We start from the raw sequence: 26628 nt of genomic DNA, 5'->3' as shown, positions 1-26628 counted from the left end.
GTGGGTGCTGTGAGCAGGTGCTAAGGTGGTGTCTGCATGCTGTGTTCCCACATGTAGGCTGGTGACTGCAGTGTGTGGAGTTGTGTGGGTCCGTTTTGCATCATCGTTGAGGGGTGGGTAGATGTGTGTTTGCAAGTGGCTGCAAGTGTGGGTCCACATTGTGTGCTGGTGTTTTCAGGGAGGGGGACACGGTGCGTCCATGAAGCCGCCTGCATCGTGAGCAGCCAGTGCCTGTTGGCCTCCATACCCGGCGCAGGCTGTGTCTGCGGCACGTCCCCTTGCCGGCTGGTGCCACGCTGGCTTGGAGCTGGCTGTGGCAGCAGGCAAGGCAGGGCAGGGCAGGGGCTGTGGTGGGCACTGGATCCATGCCCAGCCTTGGTATAAATATCCCAGGCTGCCGGCGGCTGTGTTTGCTGTGTTTACTCGGCCTCAGCCCCGGCCGGGGGCGGCAGCAGCCCAGCAGGTCCTGGGGGCAGGGGTGACCAGGCCACAGCACAGACATTTCCTTCTGGCCAGACAGGCCCCGCAACCTTGCTGCCCCCTCCTGCGCCCTTTCTGGGTGGGCGAGAGGCGGTGACCCCTCATTCTGGGTTTCCAGGGGCCGCCAGTGAGGCTCCGACCTGGATATCCCAGCCGGGCTTCCCAGAGTGTGGGAGACAGAGGAGATGGGGGGCACGGGGGACAGGCCAAGACACACAGCAGGGAGAGGGAAAGGGCAAAGTGAGGGGAGGACAGAGCCCCCCAGAGGGAGGCTCCAGCAGAGAAAGGGATGGGGAAACGAGGTGACAGGAGCTGAGAACAGAGATGGAGAATGGCTGGGGACATGGAGTGGAAAAGGTGGGGAGGAGAGCGAGGGAGGGAGGGAGGGAGAGGCATGGGAAAAACAAGGGAGGAGACAGAGGGGAGACGGAAAGTCACGGGGAGACACCGACAGCCAGAGGTGTGGACACAGAACGAGAAGACAGAGCAGTGGCGGCGAGGGAGGAAGGCAGAGGGCTGGAAAGAAATGCAGAGAAGCAGGGAGAAGGGACTGGGGACAGACGGACACAGTGACTGGAGCTGGAGGGGGAAGAGTGTAGGGAGGCAGCTCGCTTTGGCAGGACGCATGGAGGTGTCAGACGTGGGGGGCGGGGTGGCGGCCAGGCCAGCGAGCCAGGCCAGGGCCAGGACAGACAGGAGACACGGGGGTGGGGGCCGGATGCCCACCTAGGGGTTGTCTCCCAGCGGGGCCCGCCCTCCCTGACTCAGCCCTTCCGCCTACCCTGACCCTGGGAGAACTGGGATGGGGATGGGAGGCACCCGCCCTGGGGGCCCACCACCCCCAGGTCTCAGAGGCAGTGACCAGGGGGTGTGTCGCCCGTCATCCCTACCCCACTCTGTCTCCACCTCTCTTCCTGTCTCCCCATCTAATCCCTGTCCCTGGGACCGGCTCCACCTCTGTCTGTCAGCTAGATGCTCACGTCTTGACCATCTGACTAACCCTAATTCTGACTCAATTTCTGTGTCTCTCATCGCGTTTTAAAAACCTACACAACAAATTTACGTATAGCAAAGTATATCGTAAACAAATTTAATGACCAAATGATAGACTGGTCAAAAATGTGCCTATCACCAAGGGCTAATACCTTTCCTGTGGCCCAGGCCCTCTGCTCTTAAAAATGGGGCACAAATACAGGCAGGTAAGAGACAGCTCTCATCTTGCACTCTTGGCTTTCTGAGAGGTATGACCCCAAGGTCCTGGAGTCTAGCTGCTGCTTCCTCCTCTGGGAAATAGAGGAGTGATATTGGTAGTGCCTAGCGCATAGCACTGCTGGGACAACTGTGATTTGGGGACTGATCTCCATATCAAGATGACCTGATCCTGTCTGTGTGTGAGACAGTGGCTATCACGGAGCCCTTGTTAGGCCCCGCCTGCCATCTGACCCTTCTCAAACCTTCCCGTCTGAGGACATCTGCATGCACACTTGTCCCTCCAATGCTGTCCCACTCTGGATGGCCCCGACACCTGAGAGGCCAGACAGCCAAGTGGTTTATAGGACCTTTGTGATTCTAGGCCTGGGTTCCTGTTTCATATCTGCCTCTGATGGCTGAGTGGCCTTGAGGAAGCAACATCTTTCTGGGCCTCCCTTGACCCACTGCACTAGTTCTCGGGGCCGTCTGAGGATCCAACCCGGTGTCAGGCACTTTGCTCGGGCCTGGCAGAGGACAGAAGCGCTCGGTAGCGGAGGCTTTCGTTCTTTAATAGTCGCTCTGAGCGTCTTGTCTGCCTCCATCCAGCTCTCACTTTCCCCGTCTGGCTCTAATTCTGGTTGACCCAGAGGGCACAGCTGAGGCTCAGAGGTCAGGAACCGTGGACTCCAGGAGGCAGTTTTGAGGGTCCTTCAGGCTCGGCCATGGCAGGATACCACCATTCCATCTCAGAGGCATGAGGAGTCCCTAGGCCCCGACTTGCTGACCCTTGGCCTGTGCGCCCCCTCAACAGTGGCCAGGCCCTCCTGTGTGTGTCTGCTGGGGGAGCAGGAGCCGGGTGTGGGGGCATGGGAAGGCGGGACGCCTGGGTTCCCACAGGCCCGGTGGCTGAGTCACCAGGCGGCCATCTGGCTCCCATTAGCCCAGGGCGGCAGGGGGCTCCATGGGGCGGGCCCTGTGGCCAGCTGGGGGCAGGGATGCTGGGGCAGGCTGTGTGTGGGATGACTCAGGACCCATGATAACAGCCTGTGCGCATTTGGGGAGTGTAAACAGGAGAGGGAGAGGAAGGCGGAGGAAGGGAAAATTGTGGTTGGGCAGAGGGGGGCTGGTGGGGCTGAGAGGGGTAGAGTCCCCCCTCCCTCTACACTCAAGCTGGCAGGCCCCGTGATCCACAACCTGGGTCCTGGGGAGAGAAGACAGCTGCCCCCATCCTCCCTGCCTGGGGTCTCCTCCCTCCCCTGGGGCTGCATTACTCAGTGGTCAGGGTTCTGCTGCCTATAGCAGCCAGGTTTGAGGGAAGGGGGAAGAAGGGGCCCAGAGCCTGGAACGGGGGATCAAAACCCAGAGATAAAGGCTGAGAGACAGATAGAGAGGGACAGTGACAGCAGAGGCCTAGAGAGGTGGAAATGTACAAGTAGAAAGAAGAGGCCCAGAGTGAGGCAGAAGGAGAGATGGGAACCTAACAGAAGCAAGGAGGCTCTGAGTGTGAGACACAGCGCAGACATAAACAGAGAGGGGGAGACAGACAGCATGGGAGGCAGCTGCGCTGGGGCCTAGGGGTCAGCACCGGAACCAAACTGGCCACTTCCAGCCACGAAAGGCCCTGCCAGCTGGCCTCCGGCAAGGGGAGGACTTTCACCTTGGGCCCTGCGGTGGAGACAGAGCCTAAGGCAGAGAGAGGGGGAGAAAGGGAGAGACAGCCAGCCAGAGCACTGGAAAGAGGGAGCGGGGTTAGGGAGAGAGACAGAAAGACAGAAAAAGAGAGAGAAAGAAGCCCAGACAGACACCAAGAAAGACAGAGGCAGGAGACAGGGTGGGAGAGACGAGAAAGATAGGGAACCCCAGAAACAGAGGGGTGGGGGTTGTCTGAGATGAGACTAGACCCAGTGAGATGGTGGTGTGCGTGGGTTGTGGGGCACTGCTCTGATGTCCCCCTAGAGAAAGGGTCATTGAGCAGGCCTGGAATCAGCTGCCTTGTTGGGGTCGGGGATGGGGCAGGTGGTGGGAAGGGTGGCGGCCATCAGTCCCCATCCAGCTCTGGGCTGGGTGCATCCTCAGGTTCTTCCTCATCGAAGTACCTCTCCTCCTCATCCCGTGCCACGATGTCGAGGTTGTCGAAGTCGGGGTTGTCGTCTACTGTGCTGCAGGGGGAGGAGGCTGTCAAGGACTGGGTCTCCCTGGGACCCTCGGATGCCCAGGTCAAAGGCCTGGGGCACCCTGATGTCAAAGGCCATGTGCTGGCAGCCGTCAGAGCTGACCCTCCCAAGGGAGACGGTGTTTAAAACTCTCAGGGTTTAAAACTCAAGGAAACATTTTCCAAATCAGAGTTTGCACAAAAACTCTGGGCTGGGCATGGTAGCTCATGCCTGCAATCCCAGCACTATGGGAGGCCAAGGCAGGAAGATGGCTTGAGCCCAGCAGTTGGAGCCCTGGGCAACAAAGTGAGACCCTGTCTCTACAAAAAAATTGAAAAAGTAGCCAGGTGTGGTGGTGAGCACCTGTAGTCCCAGCTTACTCAGTTGGCTGAGGCGGGAGGCTGACTTCAGGCCAGGAGGTCAAGGCTGCGGTGAGCTATGATCAAACCACCACATTCCAGCTTGGGTGACAAAGGAGACCCTGTCTAAAAAAAACCCCAAAGCTCTAGTTTTTCTTAAAAAGCTGTAAAATGTGGCGACACATGGGCTTACATTCTCAAGCAGGCAGTGGCTCTCAAAAAAGAACTACTTGGGGGTGATTTTGCCCCCACGGCATTTTGACGTTTTGACGTCATCACTGGGGGCTTGCTACTGCCCTCCAGTGGATAGAGGCCGGGATCAGCCAGAGCTGACCACAGGCAGGACAGCTGCCTGTGCTCTAAGGCAGCAAGTAAACCCAGTAGCACTCACTTGGGTCGCCAAGCCTAGCTTGATTTGGCCACTCAGAGATCTCCTACCCCCTTGCGACCCCTTGCGACTGCTCCAGCCCCTTCTGCCCCTCGGTGCTGCTGGGGGCTCTGGCACCTACTATGGCCTCTGCCAGGAATGCTCCTCCCACTTCCTGCAGGCCTTTGCTGTCAGCCCCTCAGAGAGGCCCTCCCTAGCCACCCTGTCACTCTCCTCCCACTGCTTCACTTTTCCTCATGGCCCCATCACCATGAAGTGCTAGAAAATTATAGATCATCCTCACTAGAGTGGGACCCCTTTCCAGGCAGGGAAGCCTTTCGTTGGTTTTGGTCCCCGCCTTATCCCCAGAGCCTGTGGACATCACAGACGCTCAGCACATGCCAACTGAATGCACGGATGGGGGACACATCGGGGCCACTGCTGCCCTCCTGAGGCAACACACTGTGGTCCCTGCCAACCCCAATTTCCTCTTGGGCCCTGGCTTGGGAACAGCAGTGATGCCTGCTGAATGAGGGTCCCCATGGTCCAGGCCCTCTGCTCACCACTTTGCGTGCAGGAACTGGGGCTCTGAGCAGGCCTGGCTGGCTGGAAGTGGAGCAGCCAGATTCCATTCAAGAGCCAGGGATCCCAGAACGGGAGGAGGCTCCAGTGACCATGGCTGGGCCCCACGGCAGAGGCAATCACAATTCCCACTTTCCTGATGAGCCCACCTTAGGACGGACGTAGGGTCCGCTTATGTGTGGTCACACATTTCACATGTCATCGGGGCTGGATGTGAAACCAAGGAGGGTCCTCTGCTGCTAGGCCCAGTGTTTGGGACCACAAGGCAAAACTACCTTAAATGATAAAACCAATCTTTGACTGACATATCACTCTCCTTTTGTGATGTGACACATCACAGAGTGAAACATCACTCTGCTTTTCCAAAGCAGGTGGCCCACGTGTCTCAGCCCTGGGGTGCTACTGGAGAAATGAACAACTGTTAACTGTGGGGGCAGCCAGTGCAGGCCCCTCCATGCCGGGCATGAACCTTGCCAGGGGTTACTTCCTGCAGCATGAGGAGGTTCCAAGGTGAAGCGGAAGAGGTTGGGCTTCCTAGGGAGACTTGGGGGGCTTGGGGTAGTAGCCTCTGCCATTGTCAGGAGGGAAGTGTTTCAGGGTTTCATTGATACTGAGCTATATGTCATCCTTGTCCACCCCCTGCCTTAGAGGTGAGGAGACTGAGGGTCTGAGATGGACAAGGCTAGTCCAAGGTCACTCAGCCTCTTCCTTTGGCTGTTCAACCCCACATCCTGGAACTGTTTTGGGACCTTCTAGCTCCACAAAGGGAGGCCCCCACAGCTTGGTAAGGGCTCTGCATGTGACCAAAGGCCGTGAGATGCTGGGCTGGGGGATGGGGAGGTGGGGGCACAGGAGTACCTGTAGTCAAAGTCCCCGTCCTTGCCATCTAGGAAGCGCTGGTGCATGCGGCTGGTGAACTCCTCTCGCAGGATCAGCCTCTCCTCCGAGTCAGGAACCCAGGCCTCCGAGTCCTTGCCTGACCTCTGGTCTGCAGAGGGAGAGCAGAGGGGGTGTCAATGCGGGTGCACTCGGGCAGGCACTGAGCACAGAGTCCACAGAGAGCTGCTGCTCCTGTGCCCAGCCTTGTGCTGGGTAGCTCTGGGAACACAGTAGTGACACAGGTGGCCCTGGTCCCTGCCCTCCAGGGACATGCATAAAACATATGACCATATAGTGCTCTGGAGACTGTATCCTCGGGTCAGGATCTGAGACTTGAAGGGTGGGAGGAGAGGCATTCCTGGCAGAGGGAACGGCCTGACCAGACCTGGAGGCAAGGGGTCATTTGGTGCCTCAGAGTGGGGGATGGGGATGCTGCAGCGGTTGGAAGGGTACACACAGAGAGTCAGGCCGGGCAGGAGAGGGACACAATGTCAGCTTTTGCAGGTTGGGGACCCAGCCTGCTGCCATGAAGTGGAGACAGACAGGCCTGGGGCTGGGGTGTCTGGAATCTGGGGTCTCCCTGCTACTGACCCTCACCTTCCTCATCACTGTCCTCCTCCTCTTCCTCTTCCTCCAAGCAGGCCTCCTCCTCCTCCTGCTGTTGGAGCAGACGCTGCTGTAGCTCCCGCTCCTCGTAGGACTGGAGCAGCAAGTTGGAGAGCGGGCAAGCAGGTCTCCCGGGGGACCCGGGCTTGGGGGGCTGGTGGGTTGGGGTGCGGGCACTGAGCTCCTCCTGGGTGAGGTACTGCCCGATGTACTGCTCGTATAGCAGGGGGGCCCGGAATCGCATCTGCTCATCACTGAAGTACTCGCCCCCTGCACAGAGGAGAGACAGGGTGGGCATGGGGTGAGCGACTGAGCAGACGTGTCCATGTGGGTATGTGTGTGATCATGCTTGTGGGATGATGTGCATACACAGTCCAAGTGTGTGTATGCACACATTCAAAAACACAGGAAAACATGCAGGCGCCTGAGGCGTGCGCGTGAATACTCATGCAGGCGCCTGAGGCCGTGTGCGCAAGCACTCATGCAGGCACCTGAGGTCATGTGCATGTGATTACTTGTGCAGGCGCCTGAGTGTGTGTATGTGGCCCGGCCTCTGTCTTCCTGTGTATTCATGTATTCATGCATCCAAGCATGTGTGTACACGCGCAGACCTGGCTACATCCTGGTCTCTGAGGCTCTGACGGTCTGGAGCTCGTGTACAATTGTGTCCAGGCACGATGCGCAAGCTCCTGCCCATGGACGTGTGCGTGGCCCATGCACACACACGTCCTGTGAGGCCCAGCATATGCCCACAGACACCTGTCTGTCTGGGTGTCAGCATGCAGGACAATGCAGCAGAGGTTGTGTGTCTCTAGGTTGTGTGCCTGTTTGTGGGGCCCCAGTCTGGCTGGCAGTGGACACGCCTTCACTGTGGGGCGTGTATGTGCGTACATCCAAGTGGATCTGGCATGTGTGTGCAAGGGATCAGGTCAGGTGGGGCTTCTGCCTGTGTATCCCTGGGAAAGCCTCCTGGTGGTGGAAGGCCCTAGATCCGTCCTCTCTCGAGTGCTCCTCTATGCAGCAACCCCTCAGGTGGGCCTGGCTTCCCCACTACCCCAAAACCTGAGTTCCCTGCATCACCCCTGGCTGCCTGTTCCTGCAGGAGCTACTCTGTCTCTCAGATAACAGTTAAACCTGTCCTGGTCCCTCCCCTCCACTGGTCCTAGCCCTGTCTTCAGAGCCCAGGGCAAAGAAACTGCTCGGACTCCTGGCCTCTGCAGCACCATAGGCTGTGACTGTCCCTGTCCTGCTCAGCTTCCCCACTCCTGCCAGCTCTCTTGCCCCCAGCTGTTTGTGGCATCCTCTAGCAGCTTCAGTTTTTTGAGATGGAGTCTCACTCTGTTGCCCAGGCTGGAATGTAGTGGCATGATCTTGGCTAACTCTAACTGCAACCTCCGCCTCCTGGGTTCAAGTGATTCTCCTGCCTCAGCCTCTTGAGTAGCTGGGATTACAGGCAGTGCCTGGCTAATTTTTTTTGTATTTTTAGTAGAGACAGGGTTTCACCATGTTGGCCAGGCTGGTCTTGAACTCCTTATCTCAAGTGATCTGCCTGCCTCGGCCTCCCAAAGTGCTGGGATTACAGGTTTGAGCCACTGTGCCCAGCCTCTAGCAGATTCAGTTTCTATCCCTCCTTCTCTCCAACTTGGATTATCACCCACCCAGGCTCTGGATCTCTCCCCATCTCTTCCTTTATCTCCATCTTTCTATCTTTCTTGCTTTTTTCAGTTTCTGTCACCTACCCCCACCTCATTCATCTTTTTTTTTTTTTTGGCAACCTCCACCTCCCAGATTCACGTAATTCCCCTGCCTCAGCCTCCCAAGTAACTGAGATTAGTTGCCTGCCACCACACGTGGCTAATTTTTTTGTATTTTTACAAAAAAATGGGGTTTTACCATGGGGTTTCACCATGTTGGCCAGGCTGCTATGGAACTCCTGACCTCAGGTCCACCCCCACCTCGCCCTCCCAAAGTGCTGGAATTACAGGCTTGAGTGACTGTGCCTGGCCCATCTTCCTTCTGTCTTCATCCTCATTTCCATATCTGTGTTTCACTTTTTTTTTTTTTTTTTTTTTTTTTTTTGAGACAAGGTCTGGCTTTATCGCCCAGGCTAGAGCTTAGTGGTGGGATCTCAGCTCACACAACTTCCACCTCCCAGGCTCAAGCAATTCTCCCACCTCAGCCTTCTGAGTAGCTAGGGCGCCACCACACCCAGCTAATTTTTGTATTTTTTGTAGAGGCAGCATTTCACCATGTTGCCCAGGCTGGTCTTGAACTCATGAGCTCAAGTAATCTGCCCACCTTGACCTCCCAAAGTGCTGGGATTACAGGCATAAGCCATCATGCCCAGCCTCTCTCTCTTTCTCTATGAACCTCTCTATAACTTGTGCCTTCTCCCTAATGAAAACTTAACTCACTCTCTGCTTCATTCACTCTCATCTTTTAACTTTGGTTCTGGTGTTGTGGTCACAAGGATGCTTTTAATTATGTGACAGTCGAAAAGCTATCTTTTTATTCCTTCATGGTTTTCACAGTGTGTCTTGTTCAGAAGGCTTCTGTGTCCCTAAGGTCATGTACATACTCCTTTTGGTTTCCCCCGATGCCTTTGTATATGGTATGAGGTAGGGATCTCATGTTTTGTTCCTTAGGTATGACCAATTATCACAGCACTGTGTACTGTGTCCTCAGCCTACCAATCTGAAATGCCACTTCTGACATCTACTAAATTCTGATCTATTCTTATTGTCTGTCCCATTCTCTTCCCTGGACCCCTGTCTATCTCTCCCCCTTACTTTACATTTCTATCTCAGTCTCTTCCTGTGTCCCTGTCTCTGTCTCAAAACTTCTCTCCCAGGATCTCTGTCTGTTTCTGCTCTTGTATTCTTTTCTCTAATTCCCTCTGCCTCAGTCTCCCCTCCCTCCCCATCTGTGCCCACTCTCGCCCATCTGGCCTCCACACCTTGGATCAGCTCTCGCAGGGCAGCATAGCGCCGGTTACGCAGGCGGGTACGCAGGGTGCGGGGCCGGGCAGTGCCCTGCTGGGCCACCTCAGCACAGTAGAAGTCTGCACGGTGGTCGCCACGCACGTGGCCAAAGCAGGCCAGGTGCTCCTCACGGAGGCCTGTGCGGAAGCGCTCCAGGAACACCAGTGGCTTCTCGTGGTACAGCTGGGCCAGGATGGCCACTTTCTCACGCTCTGTCAAGTCGGGTTCACCCTGCTGCTGGCTGCAAACAGGCAGGCGGCTGGCGGCTACAGCGTGCAGCATAGCACTCACTGCTGCATTTTCAGTCCTGGAAGTGTCACTGTCCAGGGCCACTGATGTTGCCTCAGCTGCTTCCACTTTGTCCTGGGGTTTAGATGGGACTGGTGTCTGGCTCAGCTCACCCCAGTGCCCAGGTCCAGGCTCTGTGCAGCCTGAGGAAAGGAGAGATTTGTTAGTTCAGAGATGGGAGTGTGGGAAGGGACTGGGGGCTTAGTCACTCACTCAGCTCACATTTACTGGGCACCGACTATATTCTGGGCACTGTTCTGGGCACTAGAGAAACCACAGTGAGCAAAAGTTGACATTTCAGTAGGGGACACAAACAATTAGCAACATAATTACCGAAAACATAATGTGTTAGGTGTTTCCTGGAGTTATGCGGAAAAATAAAGAGGGAAGGAGGAGGGAAGGAGGTGGAGGAGGCTGCAATTTTATTTTATTTTCGAGACAGGGTCTTGCTCTGTCACCCAGGCTGGAGTGCAGGGTGCAATCACAGCTCACCACAGCCTTGACCTCCTGGGCTTGAGCGATCCTCCCATCTCAGCCTCCCTTGTACCTAGGACCACAGGCATATACCACCACACCTGTGTAATTTTTAAATTTTTTGTAGAGACAGGGTATTGACATGTTACTCAGGCTGGTCTCGAACTCCAGGACTCCAGCAATCCTCCTGCCTTGGCCTCCCAAAGTGCTGGGGAATAAAGGTGTAAGCCACTGTGACTGGCCTATTTTTACTTTTTTTTAGAGATAAGGCCTTGCTCCATTGCCAGGCTGGAGTGCAATGGCACAACCATGGTTCACTGTAACCCTGAACTCCTGGACTCAAGCAATCCTCCCACCTCAGCCTCCTGAGCAGCCAGGACTACAGGCATGCACTACCATACTCAGTTAATCTTTACATTTTTTTTTCTTTTTCTTTCTTTTTTTTTTTTGAGATGGAGTTTTGCTCTTGTTGCCCAGGCTGGAGTGCAATGGCGTGAGATCTGCCCACTGCAACTGCCGCCTCCTGGGTTCAAGTGATTGCGGTTGGTGCCTCAGCCTCCCAACTAGCTGGGATTACAGGTGCAAGCCATAATGCCTGGCTAATTTTTGTATTTTTAGTAAAGACAGTGCTATGTTGGCTAGGCTGGTCTCCAACTCCTGACCTCAGGTGATCCACCCCCCTTCGGCCTCCCAAAGTGCTGGGATTACAGGTGTGTGCCACCGCACCCTGCCAATCTTTTTTTTTTTTTTTTTTTTTTTTTTGAGACGGAGTCTCGCTCTTTCGCCCAGGCTGCAGTGGAGCAATCTCGATTCACTGCAACCTCCGCCTTGGGTTCAAGCAATTCTCTGCCTCAGCCTCCCGAGCAGCTGGGATTACAGGTGCCTGCCACCATGCCCGGCTAATTTTTGTATTTTTAGTAGAGACAAGGTTTCATCATCTTGGCTGTGCTGGTCTCGAACTCCTGACCTCGTGATCCACCCCCCCCCCCCCACACCCTTCAGCCTCCCAAAGTGCTGGGATTACAGGTGTGTGCCACCACACCCTGCCAATCTTTCAATCTTTTTTTTTTTTTTTGAGATGGAGTCTCGCTCTTTCACCCAGGCTGCAGTGGAGCAATCTTGATTCACTGCAATCTCTGCCTCGGGTTCAAGCAGTTCTCTGCCTCAGCCTCCCAAGCAGCTGGGATTACAGGTGCCTGCCACCATGCCCAGCTAATTTTTGTATTTTTGGTAGAGACAGGGTTTCACCATCTTGGCTGTGCTGGTCTCGAACTCCTGACCTCGTGATCCACCCGCCTCGGCCTCCCAAAGTGCTGGGATTACAGGTGTGAGCCACCGCGCCCAGCCTGCACTCTACCAATCTTTAAATTAAAAAAAAAAAAAAAGTTTCAGTAAAGACAAGGTCTCACTAGGTTGCCCACAGTGGGCTCAATCTCTTGAGGTCAGGCAATCCTCCCACCTCGATCTTCCAAAGTGCTGGAATTACAAGCGTGCACCACTGGACCCGGCCTAATTTTAATTTTTTTTGGTAGAGACAGGGTCTTGCTGTGTTGCCCAGGCTGGTCTTGAACTCCTGGCCTCAAGTGATCCTCCTGCCTCAGCCTTCCAAAGTGCTGAGATTACAGTGTAAACCACCATGCCTGGCCAAGGCTGCAATTTTAAATGGAAGGCTCAGAGAAGGCTTTGCCAAAAAAGGGACATTTGATTAGAGACCTCAGGTGGTGAGGGATTAAGCCATGAGATCTCTTGGAAAAGAGAATTCCAAGCAGAGGGAACAACTACTGCAAAGGCCCTGAGGCCTGACTTATTGATCCACTCAATTCTTTAAATCGTTAATACATTTGCTAATTTGTTTACTCATTCATTCACTCTCTCATGCATTCATGTGTTCATCCAACCACTCTTTAATAACTCTAAATCTTAGGCTGGACGCGGTGGCTCGTGCCTGTAATCCCAGCACTTTGGGAGGCTGTGGCAGGTGGATCACCTGAGATCAGGAGTTCAAGACCAGCCTGACTAACTGGGAGAAACCCCATCTCTACTAAAAATACAAAATTAGCTGTTGTGGCACATGCCTGTAATCCCAGCTACTCGGGAGGCTGAGGCAGGAGAATAGCTTGAACCTGGGAGGCAGAGGTTGCGGTGAGCCAAGATCGTGCCATTGCACTCCAGTCTGGGCAACAAGAGCAAAACTCTAAAAAAAAACCCAAAAAACTAAATCTCTGAGAGGCCCTAAGTCAGGCAATGCTGAGGATCCATAGGATGAATCCAGTCCAGCTCCTGCCCTCAGGGAGCACCCACTCTGATGTGGGAGACAGTCAGGATCAACAATAATATGGGCAAAGAAAACAGGAAAGCTGGCTGGGCACCGTGGCTCATGCCTGTAATCCAGCACTTTGGGAGGCCGAGGTGGGCAGATCACTTGAGGCCACAAATTTGAGACCAGCCTGGCCAACATGGTGAAACCCTGCCTCTACTAAAAATACAAAAATCAGCTGGGCATGGTGGTGGGCACCTGTAATCCCTGCTACTCAGGAGGCAGAGGCACAAGAATCGCTTGAACCCAGGAGGCAGAGGTTGCAGTGAGCCGAGATCAGCCATTGCACTCCAGCCTGGGTGGCAGAGTGAAGACTCTGTCTCAAGAAAACAGGAAAGTGGAGCGCTGGGCAAACCTTGGTGGGACTTGTTTCCCAAGAGTGGAGGAAGCAAGCCTGCGGCAAGCAGGAAATACGTGAAAACAGAATATAGAGACAACTTTAGGCAGCGTGGCTGGGTTGGGGAGAAGAGAAGTCACAGGTGACATTACATGTGTTGTGTGTATCAGGGAGGATTTAAATCACTGATGCAGCTGAAGACTGAGCTGGACAAGGGCAGGGGCTGTGGAGGAAGGAACAGGATCATGAGTGAGCGAATCAGAAAGATGTCAGGAGGCTGAGTGGAGGAGCCATGGGGCTGACATGCTGGGAAGTAAGGGAAGCATCCAGGGGAATGGTCCGACTGCTGCTACATAGGCCTCCAGACTCCTCAGGAGAGAAATGTTAGGCTGGAGACAGAGCTGTGGGTGTCATCAGAGTCAAGACAAGAACCAAAGCCAAGAGAAATGAGAGGTAGGGATTGGGGAGGGCATGGGGGAGTGCGAGAGGGATGAGAAGAGGGTCCAGGAAAAAGCACTGCACAGATGCGGGGAGGGGATGCCTCTGAAGCTAAAAACTGGCTGTGCAAAAGATAGCTACATCTTAATCCCTGGAGCCCATTAATGTTACCTTAAAAAAAAAAAAAAGAGGCCGGTTGCAATGGCTCACCCCTGTAATCCCAGCACTTTGAGAGGCCGAGGTGGGCGGATCACTTGAGGTCAGGAGCCCAAGACCAGCTTGGCCAACATGGCGCTCTACCAAAAATACAAAAAATTAGCCGGGTGGCGCGCTCCTGTAGTCCCAGGTACTCAGGAGGCTGAGGTAGGAGAATTGCTTGAACTCCGGAGGCAGAGGTTGCAGTGAACCGAGATCACGTACTCCAGCCTGGTCAACAGAGCGAGACTTCGTCTTAAAAAAAAAGATGGCAATGTCAAAAGGGGAAGCAGAGATTGGAGTGATGTAGCCACATGCCAAGGAATTCCAGAAACCACCACTGGCTGGAAGAGGCAAGAAATGAGTTTTCTCCCAGAGCCTGTGGGGGAGCACGACCCTGCAGACACCTGGATTTCAGTTCAGCAACACTGACTTCAGCCTTCTGCCCTTGAGAACTATGAGAGAATAAAGTTCTGTTGTTTGAAGTCATGCAGTTTGTGGTACTTTGTTACAGCACCCCTGGGAAACAAAGTCAGGCTGAGAAAGAGCAGCCTGAGAGACAGGCAGGAAATCAGGCACTATGGTGTCGCTGAAGCCAAAGGAAAACATGCAAAAAGGATGGAAGGGTCAACAGCATTTAATTCTAGTCCAGTCTAGTAAGAAAAAAAACCTGAATGGGCCAAGTGTGGTGGCTCACACCTGTAATCCCAGCACTATGGGAGGCTGAGGCAGGAGGATCTCTTGAGGTCAGAAGTTCGAGGCCAGCCTGGCCAACATGGTGAAACCCCATCTCTACTAAAAATATACAAAATTAGACAGGCATGGTGGCGGGCACCTGTGATCCCAGCTACTTGGGAGGCTGAGGCACGGGAATCACTTGAACCTGGGAGGCGGAGGTTGCAGTGAGCTGAGATCATGCCACTGCACTCCAGCCTGGGCAACAGAGTGAAACTCTCTCAAAAAACAAACAAACAAAAAATAACCTGAATGGGGTGACTAGACTGAACAACATGGGGGAAGTCAGTGCAGACCCTAATCAGAGCAGTTTCTTAGGAGAAAAGTCAGACAGTCGTCAGCAGGAGATGAGGAAATGGAGACCAAGTGTACATGACTCTCTGAAGGAGATAGATGGGGCCAGGAGACAGATTTTTTCTTTTTCTTTTTCTTGAAACAGGGTCTTGCTCTGTTGCTCAGACTGGAATACAACAGTGCAAACACAGCTCACTGCAGCTTCGACCTCCTGGGCTCAAGTGATCCTCCCGCCTCAGCCTCCTGTGTAGCTGGGACCACAGGAATGCACCATCAAACCTGTCTAATTTTTTTTTTTTTTTTTTTTTTTTTTTTGAGACAGAGTTTTGCTCTGTTACCCAGGCTAGAGTACAGTGGTGCAATCTCTGCTCACTGCAACCTCCACCTCCCGGGTTCAAGTGATTCCAATTGGTGCCTCAGCCTCCCGAGTGGCTGGGATTACAGGCACACACCACGACGCCTGGCTAATATTTGTATTTTTAGTAGAGACGGGATTTCGCTATGTTTGCTAGGCTGGTCTCCAACTCCTGACCTGAGGTGATCTTCCTGCCTCCGCCTTCCAAAATGCTGCGATTACAGGTGTGAGCCACCGGGCCCGGTCTTAATTTTTAAATTTTTTGTAGAGATGGGGTCTGGCTATGTTGCCAGTGCTGGTCTCAAACTCCTGGGCTCAAGTCTCACTCTGTTGCAGAGGCTGGAGTGCAGTGGTGTAATAATCTTAGGTCACTGCAATCTCAAAGGATTCGAGTGACACTTCCACCTTAGTCTCCTGAGTAGCTTGTCCTAGCTACTCCCTAGCCACCAGGCCTGGCTAATTTTTAAATGTTTATAGAGATCAGGTTTCTCTCTCTTGCCCAGGCTGGTCTCAAACTCCTGGGCTCAAGCAACCCTCCTCCCTTGGCCTCCCAAAGTGCTGGGATTACAAGTGGGAGCCACTGCACCCGGCCTTAAGACTTTTTTTAGGTTAAATTTTTTATTTTTAGAAAATTTCAAACATACACAAAAGTAGAAAGTACAACAACACCTCTCCCCCTACCTCCATATACCAATCATCTCCATCTGGCTTCTACAATTACCAATTCTTGGCCAGTGGTGTTTGAGCCACGCTTCCAACCACACCTCACCCGACATCGGATTACTTTGAAGGTTGTGGGAAAGCACAGAAATTGAGTAAGGACTTTGAAAGGGGCCTGGCTGGATTTTCGACTTTGGGGGAAACGGGAGTTACAATGAAATGAGGGAATCGTTAGATTGGAATAAGTTTGCATGAGGCAGGTAGAAGTTTATTTAGCCTGGAAAGATAGGAGGATTCGTCTAGAGCAAGGGAAGGCTCAGCTTGGTATAGGGAAGGAGGTAATTTGAGAAGGGCTGGTCTGAGGCAATGCAGGAATTAGGCCGGGGTAGAGAGGTTTCTGTTAATTTGAGAGTTAGCCTGGTAAGGAAATGAGTTAGGGACACGGAAAAGATTGGTCTGGAATTGGGAAGAGGTTAATTTCGGGGGGAAGGAATGGAGGAAAAGGAGGTCAACCCGCGACAAGGGAGGGAATAATCTGGGCAAAGTGGTGAAGAGGACCGGTAAAGCTGAGGGGGGCGGGTGTTCCCCTAAAACGAGTCCTCCTTCGCGTTCCTGGGGGAATCATTTCCTAGAGACACCGCAGCCGCACCCACCCGCCGCCTCCGCGTGACCAAGATCTCACCCTTATCTGGTTCCTTCGCCGCCGCCGCCGTCGCCACGGCCTCCATCCTGATTCTCTCGGACTTGTCAACAGCCCGGCGGGCCCCGCACACCAACCTCCGGCCCACGCAAGCAAGAGACACTTTCTCCTGAGAATGTTCCGGGTCCGGGTGCACCGCTGCGCCCAGGCACCGAAGTTCCGGGCCTAAGGCGGACGTTGCATTGCGCATGCGTGCCTCTCTCGGGCTCCGCCCTCCGCAGCCAGGAAGGAAAGGGGCTCCCCCGAGAGTGAGAGACCCTTAAACCTCTGCTGTCAGTCAGTAGGAACCAGAACCATTGTTCGTTTGTTCACTGCTGTGACTCCAGCTCCCAGCGTGCTTAATTTTGGGATGGATGGTTAAAGGGCTGTCCCCCGGAGCCTGGAGCCGTCATACTCTGAGGGTTCGTGCTCTCGTTTAGACCCCCGCATGTCCGTTTCCTTTCTTCATCCCTTCAGGAATTCAGGAATATTTACTAAGCCTTGACTCTTTTTTTTTTTTTTGAGACAGGGTCTCGCTTTGTCGCCCAGACGAATGCAGTGGCGCGATCACAGTTCACTGTAACCTCACATTCCTGTGCTCAAGTGAGCCTCCTGTCTCAGCCTTTGGAGTAGTTGGGATTACAGGGGCGCACAACCGCGCCCGGCTAATTTTTTAAATTTTTTTTGTAGAGCCAGGGGTCCCACTTGTTGCCCAGGCTAGTCCCCAACTCCTGGCCTCAAGCAATCCTCCCGCTTCAGCCTCTCAAAATGCTGGGATTGCACGCGTGAGCCACCAGTCTGGCTTACTTCCGTCATCATACCCTGTCTCTGGCTGGCATGAGATGGGTGGTGAGATAGAACTTCCCATTTTGTGTTCCCAGGACCTGGAGGAAATCTGCAGGTGTGAAACAAGCCAACTGTGGTCCTTATTTCCCTATGGGATGGGTGGGGCTCTATTTAGGTGTTACCAGCAGAGTAGACAGACATGTCACCAGTAGGCACTCAGTGGCCAGGGCTTTGATGGATCCAGAGGGCCGAGGGAGCTGTCCACCCCAGGCTGGAGGGTCAAGGAAGCCTTCTTTCTGGGAGGGGACCCTCAAGCTAAGACCTGAAGAACGAGTAGGAGCTGGGTTAAGAGGAAGGTAGGGGAAAGAGTCTTCAGGATGGCAGGTATGGACGGTTCTGGTTGCTGCAAGCACTTCAGTACGGTCAGGGCATAGGAAAGGAGCTCTAACTTGAAAGCTATGATTGGGCTGTGGAGGTTTTGAGAACCTCATGAATTTTTATGCAAAATTCCATGTGCTTCTGTATTCTCCAGTGCAGTGGTTCATGGCATTATTTGTGGGTTCCAAAAAGGACTTATGGCTCCTCAGAACAAAATAACCACTGATTTGATATTCAAAGGGGAAGCAGAAAGAGATGGAGCCAGGGAGGTTACCAGGTGCTACGCCATGCAGGGCCTCATAAGCCATAGTAAGTGGCTTGACCTCCTTTATTCTGAAGGGAGTGGGCATCACGGGACTGGAGATGAGACGTGTGTGAGGAAAACTGGCTGAGAACAGAGGAAGAGCTTCCTCATTTGCATTCCCTTGAGGTCTGGGGATGTGGAAGAAAGCCAAGGAGGTCCCTATTTACCAGCCGATACCCAGGCATTACCAGGAGGGGCCAGCAGAGGGCGCCGTAGCCCAGCATATGGACATGCAGGGAAGGGGACTTTCTAGACTAAAGGCCCTGTCACCTCCTCTCTGGAGCACTCTAGGGTCCCTTTTAGCCACCAACCTTGGTTCCTTCTCACGTTCTGATGCCCAACCCGAGATTCTGAGACTAGTCAGCTTCCCTCCCTCGTTTTTGTTGCCCATCTCCCTTTCACAAGGCTCTGAGCTCCCCGCAGGGAAGTATTGGGGCTGAATTAGCTTCTCCTGTGGCCCAGCGTTCTCTCACAAGGAGCCAGGAACACAGCATGTACTGAGGGAATGAAGACATAAGGTTGCTAATGAAGGAGGACGATGGGCCATGGGGATGCATGGCTTTTACCCTGGCTCACTCCTCCAGGAAGCCTTCCCTGCACACCACCCCAGGCTCTCACAGCCGACCACTTGGTGCTGGCAGGTCTTTGTTCTCTCTGGAGCGGGAGCTCTGTGAGAACGGGGTCCAGGACTGCCGTGGGCATACTATGTCCCCAGCACTGTCCAGGACAGCTGAAGAACACAGCAGGTAGCTCACACACACTGGCTGAAACATGAAGCTCCTGGAATCTCCATGAGCCCCCAACACAGAACAGGCAGAACTGTCCTCCGTGCTGCACACAGGCCAGGCCTGAGGCAGGTGGTCTGTGGATGCCCAGTGATGATCCCGAACAAACCCAGCTCTGGTCTCTGCCCCATCAGTCCCACCCATCCCTCCACCTAGAGGCCTGTTCCATGTCCTTTACTCAAAAACTCCTGGAGGGATTTTAGACTGTGAGAGGTAGAGAACCAGAGAAGCGCTTTAAAAATGAACTAGTGGATTTTAAACCAGGGACCCTTGTTTAAGCGTGCATTTTTAGCACCAAAATCGGGGCCAGGCATATGAATCCCTCAGCAAGTTGGTTTAATGAATGAGTAAATAATTTCCCTTTAAAAAGGCCCCCACCCCAATTAACGGCCAACTGCAGTAACACTTCAGGGTTTCAACCCTGCTTCCTTCCTGCTAGGAGGTGCCATGTCATTTATTCAAAGAAAACAAAACGAAACCAAACAAAACAGGGCAAACACATTTCTTAATAAGTGCAGTTTGTTAAAATCATGTTAAAACATATGAGTCAAGGGGAAGTAAAAATAAAGGGTATCACTGTAGGAAAAGCTTTTGGGTCTGGCACCTGGGAGACCACTGGAGAGGAGGCAGTGGGAGAAACTTCAAGTTCTGAAGGGAAGGAGCCCCCCAACCTCCCCTTCTTCCCTCTCACCCACTGAATCCCACCAGAAACTACCAAGACGCCCGGAATAAAAGGTTTCAAGTTCAATAGTCACACTCTCTCCAAATACAAAAAGCAGTTACAATTCAACTGAACACAGAAGCTTGTGTGCAAAGTTATGAGGAACTGGGGCATCGTATAAAAAGTTGGGTTAAAGATGATTCTGTGGTTTGGTTTTGTTGTGTTTTGTTTTGTGGCTCTTCCTCAGTCACCTGAACTCAGGAAAGAAATGCTTATCTTGATGAAATATTAACAGCCGACCCACAGTAAAAAGACAAATTCTAAAAATTAAAAAAAAGCGCATAATTACCAAAAAAAAGTCACTGCTTCCTCCCTCCCCATTTTGCTTTTTAAACTTTTTTTTTTTTTAAGTTTTGATTTTTTTTTTTTAATCCTGAAAAGTAGACAGTAAAACAGCTCCTGGGAGAATTTACAACCAACTGCATGAGGGTCTGGGAAGCTGAGGGGCTGGAGCAGGGTTGGGAGAGTGAACAGGAGGGGATTCTCCCCTCAGTCACTATAGCCTCACTGGATGATCAAGGGAGGCGGGGATTATTTAGTCAAAAAGGAAGAAGGTAGGAAGAACAGGAGGTGGAAGGTTGGGGAGGTGGGGACAAACAGAAAATAAAAGGTCATTGTTGCCTGTTTGAATCCAGAAAAAAATGCCTGGCCCTATGGAGGGGAAGGAAGCCCCTCAGAGGGGAGGCAGTGGGCTGGAGGGAGGCAGCCCTGGGATGACCCCATCCCCAGCACCACGGGATCTGGCAGGGGCAGAGGAGGGGCCGAGGCAGGCGCTGGTGGAGGAAGCCGGCAGGGGCCTCCGGGAGCCTCTGGGTCACACTGGCTACTGTGTGCTTGTGCCACCCTGTGTGTTCCCGGAGTAGCTCCCGTAGTCGTAGTTCCCGTAATATGGCGGCCACTGGCCCTGGTTCTGATAGTACTGGTTCCACTGCTGGGCATACTGGGGAAAGAAACCAAGAACACCAAGTTGTCCTGCGTCTACCCCACATTTAGCCTCCCCACCAGCCCCACCCTCACCTAGGGCAGAGACAGGTGCAGTGACAACAGCTGAACATGGGTCCCCTTACAGAGAAACCAAGGCACCTTGGAAAGACCTGACACCACACAGGTAGGCAGTTAGGGACTGAAGCCCAGGTCTCAGCTTGTCAACCCCGTGCCTTTTGGGTATAGCTAGATATCATAGTCAAAAGATTTAATAACAGGTATGGGGGCCTGGGCACCAACCTGCAGCAGGATTTGGAGCCCCCTGGCTATGGTGCTGAAAGAGGACTCTGAGGCCCCTGCTACTTAGGCCAGCCCTCCCCGTTCGCTTGCTGGACTGTGGAGGGGGCTAGGATACCAATTACCTAGCAACCAGTGCAGAAGTGTTGACCAAATGGAATGGCTGCACCAGATGAATGCCAGGCCGAGGGCAGCAGGCTGTCTTTTTAGGGATAAGCAGGGACTTGAGTCTGGGAATACACACCCAGGAGGGGCCCATGGAAGTCTCTCCATCCAGTTGGCCCCCAGTCTGGCACCTACCTGCTGATACTGGTTATAGCTGGGCTGAGGGTAGGTCTGTGCGGTGGGGGGTGGCGGTGGGGTATAGGGGGCCGGGTTGTAACCGCCGTAGCTCCCATAGTTGTAGGCAGGTGGTGGTGGAGGTGGAGGCGGTGGGGCTGTGTAGCCCTGGCTGTAGCCTCCCTGGTTGTAGGGTGGCTGGCTGTAACTCGGCTGGAAAGTGGAGGGAAAAAAGCCAAAGCTCTGTGAAATAGAGGAAATCTGCAGATGTGAAATGCTGGGATGGAAAAAGGGCCTTTGTAAGTGGTTGGCCCACAGGGGCCCTTCCCTTGCCTGGTGGACATTGTTTGTGGGCTGAGAAGGAGGAGAGCCAGCTCCATGCCATGGTAGGGCAGGATGAAGGGCAAGTCCCAGGGCTGTGATGTGGACTCTAACCCCAGCTCTGAGACCCCCAGGGAGCAAGGTACACAGCACTTCTTGAAATCCCAGTTTTCTTTTTTATGAAATGAGAATCACAATAGAACAAGAACAACCCCTTTAGCTTGCCCTGAGTATCCAATAAGCTTGTGTGTATAAACCACTGGGCACTCAACAGGTGGTGGTAGTTGTTACTGGAAGATCTGCTGAGAAACAGTAGTGGCAATTTATTAAGTGCTTCCCAAGTACAGGTTGGATCATTTAAGTCATTTAACCTCCATATAGAACATAGGGGTAGGTCCCACTAGCCCCATTTTAAAGAGAAAGAAACTGAGGCTCAAGATGAAATTTCTGGGCCAAGAAAGAAGGACTTGACCCCAGGTCTGCCTAGTCCCAGGGCTATAGTGCCACCCATTCCTCACGACAAACCTTGGAAGGGACTTCTACTAACACCTTTATGAGGAAAACAAGGCCCAGAGACAGGACGCTATTTGTCCAAGCTCACAGAAACAGGATGTTGTGGGGCTGGGGGTTTGGATCTGTGCCTGCCCAACTCTTGTTCTAGGAAATATTCTAGTTAGCTGGGCCTGGGAACCATCCATTGGTCTCCTGGCAGCTAATTCCAGGCCTGGCGTGAGGAAAGTGCTTGGGAAATGGCTGTGCGATAACTGAAGACCTCTCTGGTTTACAGGAGCTTGTGCATACCAGAGCCAGGGCACTGGCTTTCCAAGAACGGGAACTGAGCCTGGAGCTGCTCAGGATCGAAGCTCTCTGTGCAGAGGGCAAGTCCTCAGCAACCTTAGGGCCCTGGTTATTATGTCCAAAATACAAAGAGGTCAGCCAGCCTGGGCAAGGGGTGACTCCAGTCAAGTGCTTTCTTGGGGATTCAGTGAGGTTAGTGACACTAGCCAAGAATAATGTACTTGCTGGAGGGATCAGTGCTTACAGCCCATCCCCTTGAGGGTGGTGGGAGAAGAGCAGGTTCTGGAAAGGTCTCCCATTTACTCCTGGGTTTGGAGGGGATCTGGGAATGTGTAGGGTCCATCTGAGTCAAGATCACGGCCAGGGAGAAAGAAGGGCAGGCTAGAGGTTAGAGTGAAGACCAGTAGCTGGGGCATGTGTTGATTTCCCCAGATCCGCCTCCACTTAACTTGCTCAGGTTCACTACATACAAACACACACTCATTCTCTCACCTGTGGAGGGCTATAGCTGCTGACGGTGGGGGTGCTGGTATTGGCGCTTGAGCCAGGGATGTTGCTGTTCTTATTGTAGGTGCTGGCCCCTGGGGGGTTGCGAGCAGGGCTGTAGCTGGGTGGTGGCGGTGGCTGCTGGGGTGGTGGCTGTGGTGGCGGAGGCTGCTGTGGTGGCGGCTGTTGCTGGGGAGCCCGGTTGTAGCTGCCTCTATTGTTGGAGTTGTTGTTATCCCGGTTGTTGTTACCCCAGCGGTTCTGGCTATAGCCACCACCTCCGCTGCGGTTGAAACCTGTGTTGGAGAAATCCAGATGAAAGGCGCCATCATTCCCAAATGGCAACCCCAGGGAACTGGGCTGTCTTGGTGACTGCTGTGAGCCGGCCTGGCCAGGCGCAGAGCAAGAACTCAAGGTGAACAACAAACCATGTCCTCCAGGATTCTCTAGACCCCCAGGCATACTTCCCTGTCCCAGCCTTATGACAGGTTTGTCTCATCCACTGGACTGCAAGAATGGTGAGGCAGAGACCAGGGTAGTCTTGGGTTTCTGTGTCCCAGCATCTCAACAGCTGTTGAATATGCAGGAAGGAGATGCTCAAGGAGAGGAAGCTGGCAGGGCGCGGTGGCTCACACCTGTAATCCTAGCACTTTGGGAGGCTAAGGCAGGTGGATCACGTGAGGTCAGGAGTTCAAGACCAGCCTGACCAACATGGAGAAACCCCATCTCTACTAAAAATACAAAATTAGCCGGGCGTGGTGGTGCTTGCCTGTAATCCCAGCTACTTGGGAGACTGAGGCGGGAGAATCACTTGAACCCCGGGAGGCAGAGGCTGCAGTGAGCCGAGATCACACCATTGCACTCTAGCCTGGGCAACAAGAGCAAAACTCCATCTCAAAAAAAAAAAAAAAAAAAATGAGAGGAAGCTAAGCACTGGGGACAGCCATGAACAAGTCACATCTAGTCCTCTTCAGACTTGGCCAAAGATGTAGCCCCCATTTCCAATAGATTTTGATCTAGACCCTATTTCCAAGGAGCTCATGGTCAGATGGGGGAAGGTTCACAAAAATGACAGCAATGTGACAGAATGTGCACTGTGATATGCAAATGGGCAAAGGGCTTCATAGGCAATGTCCGGGGAGTGGGACTGGGAGCGTTTCTGAGGTCTCCGTGTCTGACTTGTTTCAGTTTTCTACCAGAGTTTAACTCACAGCTGGAGCTCAGAAAACTTCAGTTGCTGACTGAATAAGCAGTCAAAGCCCAGCCCCAACCTGGGAACAGAAAGTGGAGAGTGCTGTGTGTGAGATGTCTCACCTCCTCGGTAGTTGCCTCCTCCACCGCTGCCTCCCCCTCGGTTCTGGAAGCCGCCACGGTTGCCTCCAGGGGGTCCTCGGTTGTCATAGCGCTGGAAGCCACCGCCACCCCCGCGGCCCCGGAAGCCACCACCACCTCGGTTGTCAAAGCGCTTTTCAGGGGGTGGCCCAGCCTTGCGGCCTTCCTCGTTGTACTGCCTCACTAGCTTGTCTGCTTCCTCCCGCTGCAGCTCAATGAACAGAACCTCATCCAGGAAGTCCCCAACATCTGGCAACGTGAAGTTGGCTAGGAGGAAGGAAGCGCCCCAAAGGGAACAAGAAGAAGAAGTCAGTACCTTCTGAAGTCTGCTCCCCCTCCACCCAGAAGAGTGGCCTTCCAGAAGGGAGAAGGTGAAGAAAACTGGAATAGTGAATAAGAAAAGACATAGACAGAAGGGCCAGTGCGGTGGCTCACGCCTATAATCCCAGCACTTTGGGAGGCCGAGGCAGGTGGATCACCTGAGGTCAGGAGTTCGAGACCAGCCTGGCCAACATGGCGAAACCCCATCTCTACTAAAAACATAAAAATTAGCCAGGCATGGTGGTGGACACCTGTAGTCCCAGCTACTCAGGAGGCTGAGGCAGGAGAATTGGGTGGACTCAGAAGGTGGAGGTTGCAGTGAGCCAAGATCACACCACTATACTCCAGCCTCGGTGACAGGGCAAGACTCCATCTCCAAAAAAAAAAACAAAAACAGAGAGAGAGGAAGAGAGAGAGAGAGAGGAAGAGAGAGAGAGAGAGAGAGAGAGAGAGAGAGAGGTAGACAGAGCCCCAACCCCTCAGCCTGCTAAGTGTCAGGGGCTAACAAAGACTCCTCCGTTTTCTGAAGAGGTGGCTAAGACCCACCTAGACACAGTGCTCAGCTCCCACAGGCCTCACCCCAGGGAATGGGTCAGACAGATGGCATCACCATCCCTATTTTTACATAGAAACAAACTGAGGCCTGCCCACAGTCAGCCCATCTGGGGCCACAGGCAGGGTGAGCACGCAGGACTTTCAGCTTTAGCTCCCATAAATCCTTTCCCTCGTGCTGCCCCAGCCCTATCCAGCCTGAAAATCCCGACATAAGAGAGATGGGTAGCTTTTCCATTCACAGCTGTGGTAGACAAGGAAGGGACAAAGCAGAAGCAAGGAAAGAGTAAATCAAAAAAGAAATCATTAAGGAGCCAGGGAAGGACAAACTGAGTAAAGAGCTTCTTCTCTCCAGGACCCTGCAGTGATGTTCCTCTGGGACATTTCCTACCTTTCATTTCTAAGACCGCATGATCTGGGACATCCTTCCCTTCCTCGTCGGTTCGCTTTATTGTTCGGTCTTTTAGGTCCTCGTCAGTGGGACAAATTACAATAGCTTTGCGCTGGAAGCCTTCAAATGGTCTCATTTTTCGTCTCTGGGCTGACCCATAAACATTTGTCTAAGGGTAAGGTAACAGAAGAGGCAAGAGATGGTACATTAAGAGTTGTTTTTTTCCTCTGAGGGGTATTATGTAGGCCAGGGACTGAGAAAAGGCTATTAGTGCTCCTTGTAAGCAGAGCAACTCAGGAAACAGCTCTTCTTTACTTCGAAGATTCTTGAGTCACCCTCAGCAAATGAATTCACTTAGGTAAGTGGCTGCAGACAGGCACAGGGCAAAGGATTCCTAATGGTTGGGACTTTGCTTTTTAATCCTATTTGTTGTTGGTACTGGACCTTACAATTTCTTTTCCCTATTCTGAAAGCTAATACATACTCTTGGTAAAAAATTCACAGTATAAGGCATAAAGTTTAGAGGAAAAACCCCTGCGTTCCCTTAGTGCCAGCCCTACTTCCCAGAGAGAATAAAGAATGAATTTCTTCCGTGCACTTTTAGAAATATCTATGTGATTTTTTACACAAAAGGAATTGTATTATGCACACCCTCCTGAGGCTTTTTCATGTAATGTGAAACTTTCTCTAAAGTTTTTCTGTGCAGTATTCTTTTTTAATGGCTGTGTAATACCTATAGATTAGCTATGCTACTAATTAACCAGCTCTTTTGGACAGTTTTGTAGTTTGTTCCCATTAACATTGGTTCTTTTATTCCCTCAGTCCTTCTCTGAAACATCAGCCTCATCCACAAGCTTCTAACCAGCAGCTCAACACGTCAGGAGTCTCTGCTTTTCACAAGTGCAGTTTTGCTCCTAATGTTTCCTTCCCTTCCTCTAAGTGATGGCAGGTGTGTCCTGGGCTGGTGCTGGCAGAGCTGTGCTTTAGCACATATGTGGTTGAGAGCAGTAACAAGATCGGCTTCCATTTACCGAATACCTCCTTCACGTCAGGCCCTTTGGGAATGGGGCCCACTTCTGCTGGATTCAGGGTTCCACAGACTCAGCCTGTATACTTGAATCACGTGGACACTACTTAAAAAGTGAGCAGCCCAAACTTCATTTGAGACTTCCTGAGCCTGAACCTCTAGAAGTAAGACCCAGGCACCTATACAGGTACCCTCCCTATGGAAACTCGGGAACTCAGCAGAAACAGAGTAAGGAGTTTTAAACTGCATTTAAACAATTTTTTAGTGGCTCTAACATGGACCCAAGAAAGAAGCCACAGATAGGGAAAACAGTCTCTAAAGGGGTATGTACAAATGGACCAAAAAAAAAAAAAAATGTATTCTGAAGATGTGGCCTGGTTGGGTACAAAGAATCTAGGGTCAAGTCCTGGTGTGGCTACTAACATACTTTGGCCAGTCCTTACAGTTGCCTCATCTGTAATACGGGGTTGAAAAGCCTCTCTCCCTGGGCTGGCAAGGACTGAGTAAGAGAATGTCCATAAAACAACTGACAAAGTGCAAGAAACTACTCAAGTAG

At 52.8% G+C, this 26628-nt stretch overlaps 2 protein-coding genes across 7 annotated transcripts in view; both read right to left on the bottom strand.

The window, feature by feature from the left end:
* Positions 1-1544: 1544 nt before the first annotated feature.
* Positions 1545-16561, bottom strand: CCDC97 (coiled-coil domain containing 97). Its single transcript, XM_030795744.1, has 5 exons — positions 16374-16561; positions 9574-10029; positions 6609-6887; positions 5991-6120; positions 1545-3830 (listed from the first exon to the last, which is right to left on the bottom strand). Exons 1-5 carry the CDS (start codon positions 16417-16419, stop codon positions 3710-3712), a joined length of 1032 nt encoding a protein of 343 aa, XP_030651604.1. The 5' UTR covers positions 16420-16561; the 3' UTR covers positions 1545-3709.
* A 2498-nt stretch (positions 16562-19059) lies between these two features.
* The window catches only part of HNRNPUL1 (heterogeneous nuclear ribonucleoprotein U like 1), a 46225-nt gene continuing 38656 nt past the window's right edge, over positions 19060-26628 (bottom strand). For 3 of the 6 annotated variants that reach the window (XM_030795738.1, XM_030795735.1, XM_030795739.1), the window contains exons 11-15: positions 25046-25214; positions 23764-24048; positions 22456-22745; positions 20866-21057; positions 19060-20284 (exon numbers count right to left, since the gene is read on the bottom strand). In XM_030795738.1, coding sequence (XP_030651598.1) covers positions 20168-20284; positions 20866-21057; positions 22456-22745; positions 23764-24048; positions 25046-25214 — 1053 coding nt within the window. In that variant the 3' untranslated portion in view covers positions 19060-20167. Of the gene's footprint in view, positions 20285-20865; positions 21088-22455; positions 22746-23763; positions 24049-25045; positions 25215-26628 lie in introns of all 6 variants that reach the window. The other 3 variants (XM_030795734.1, XM_030795737.1, XM_030795736.1) reach the window with 2 other exon arrangements.

This window comes from Nomascus leucogenys, chromosome 17 (genome assembly GCF_006542625.1).
Source record: "Nomascus leucogenys isolate Asia chromosome 17, Asia_NLE_v1, whole genome shotgun sequence".
Taxonomy (NCBI): domain Eukaryota; kingdom Metazoa; phylum Chordata; class Mammalia; order Primates; family Hylobatidae; genus Nomascus; species Nomascus leucogenys.
The sequence above is the reverse complement of the archived record's forward strand: the minus strand, read 5'-3'. Positions and strand labels throughout refer to the sequence as shown.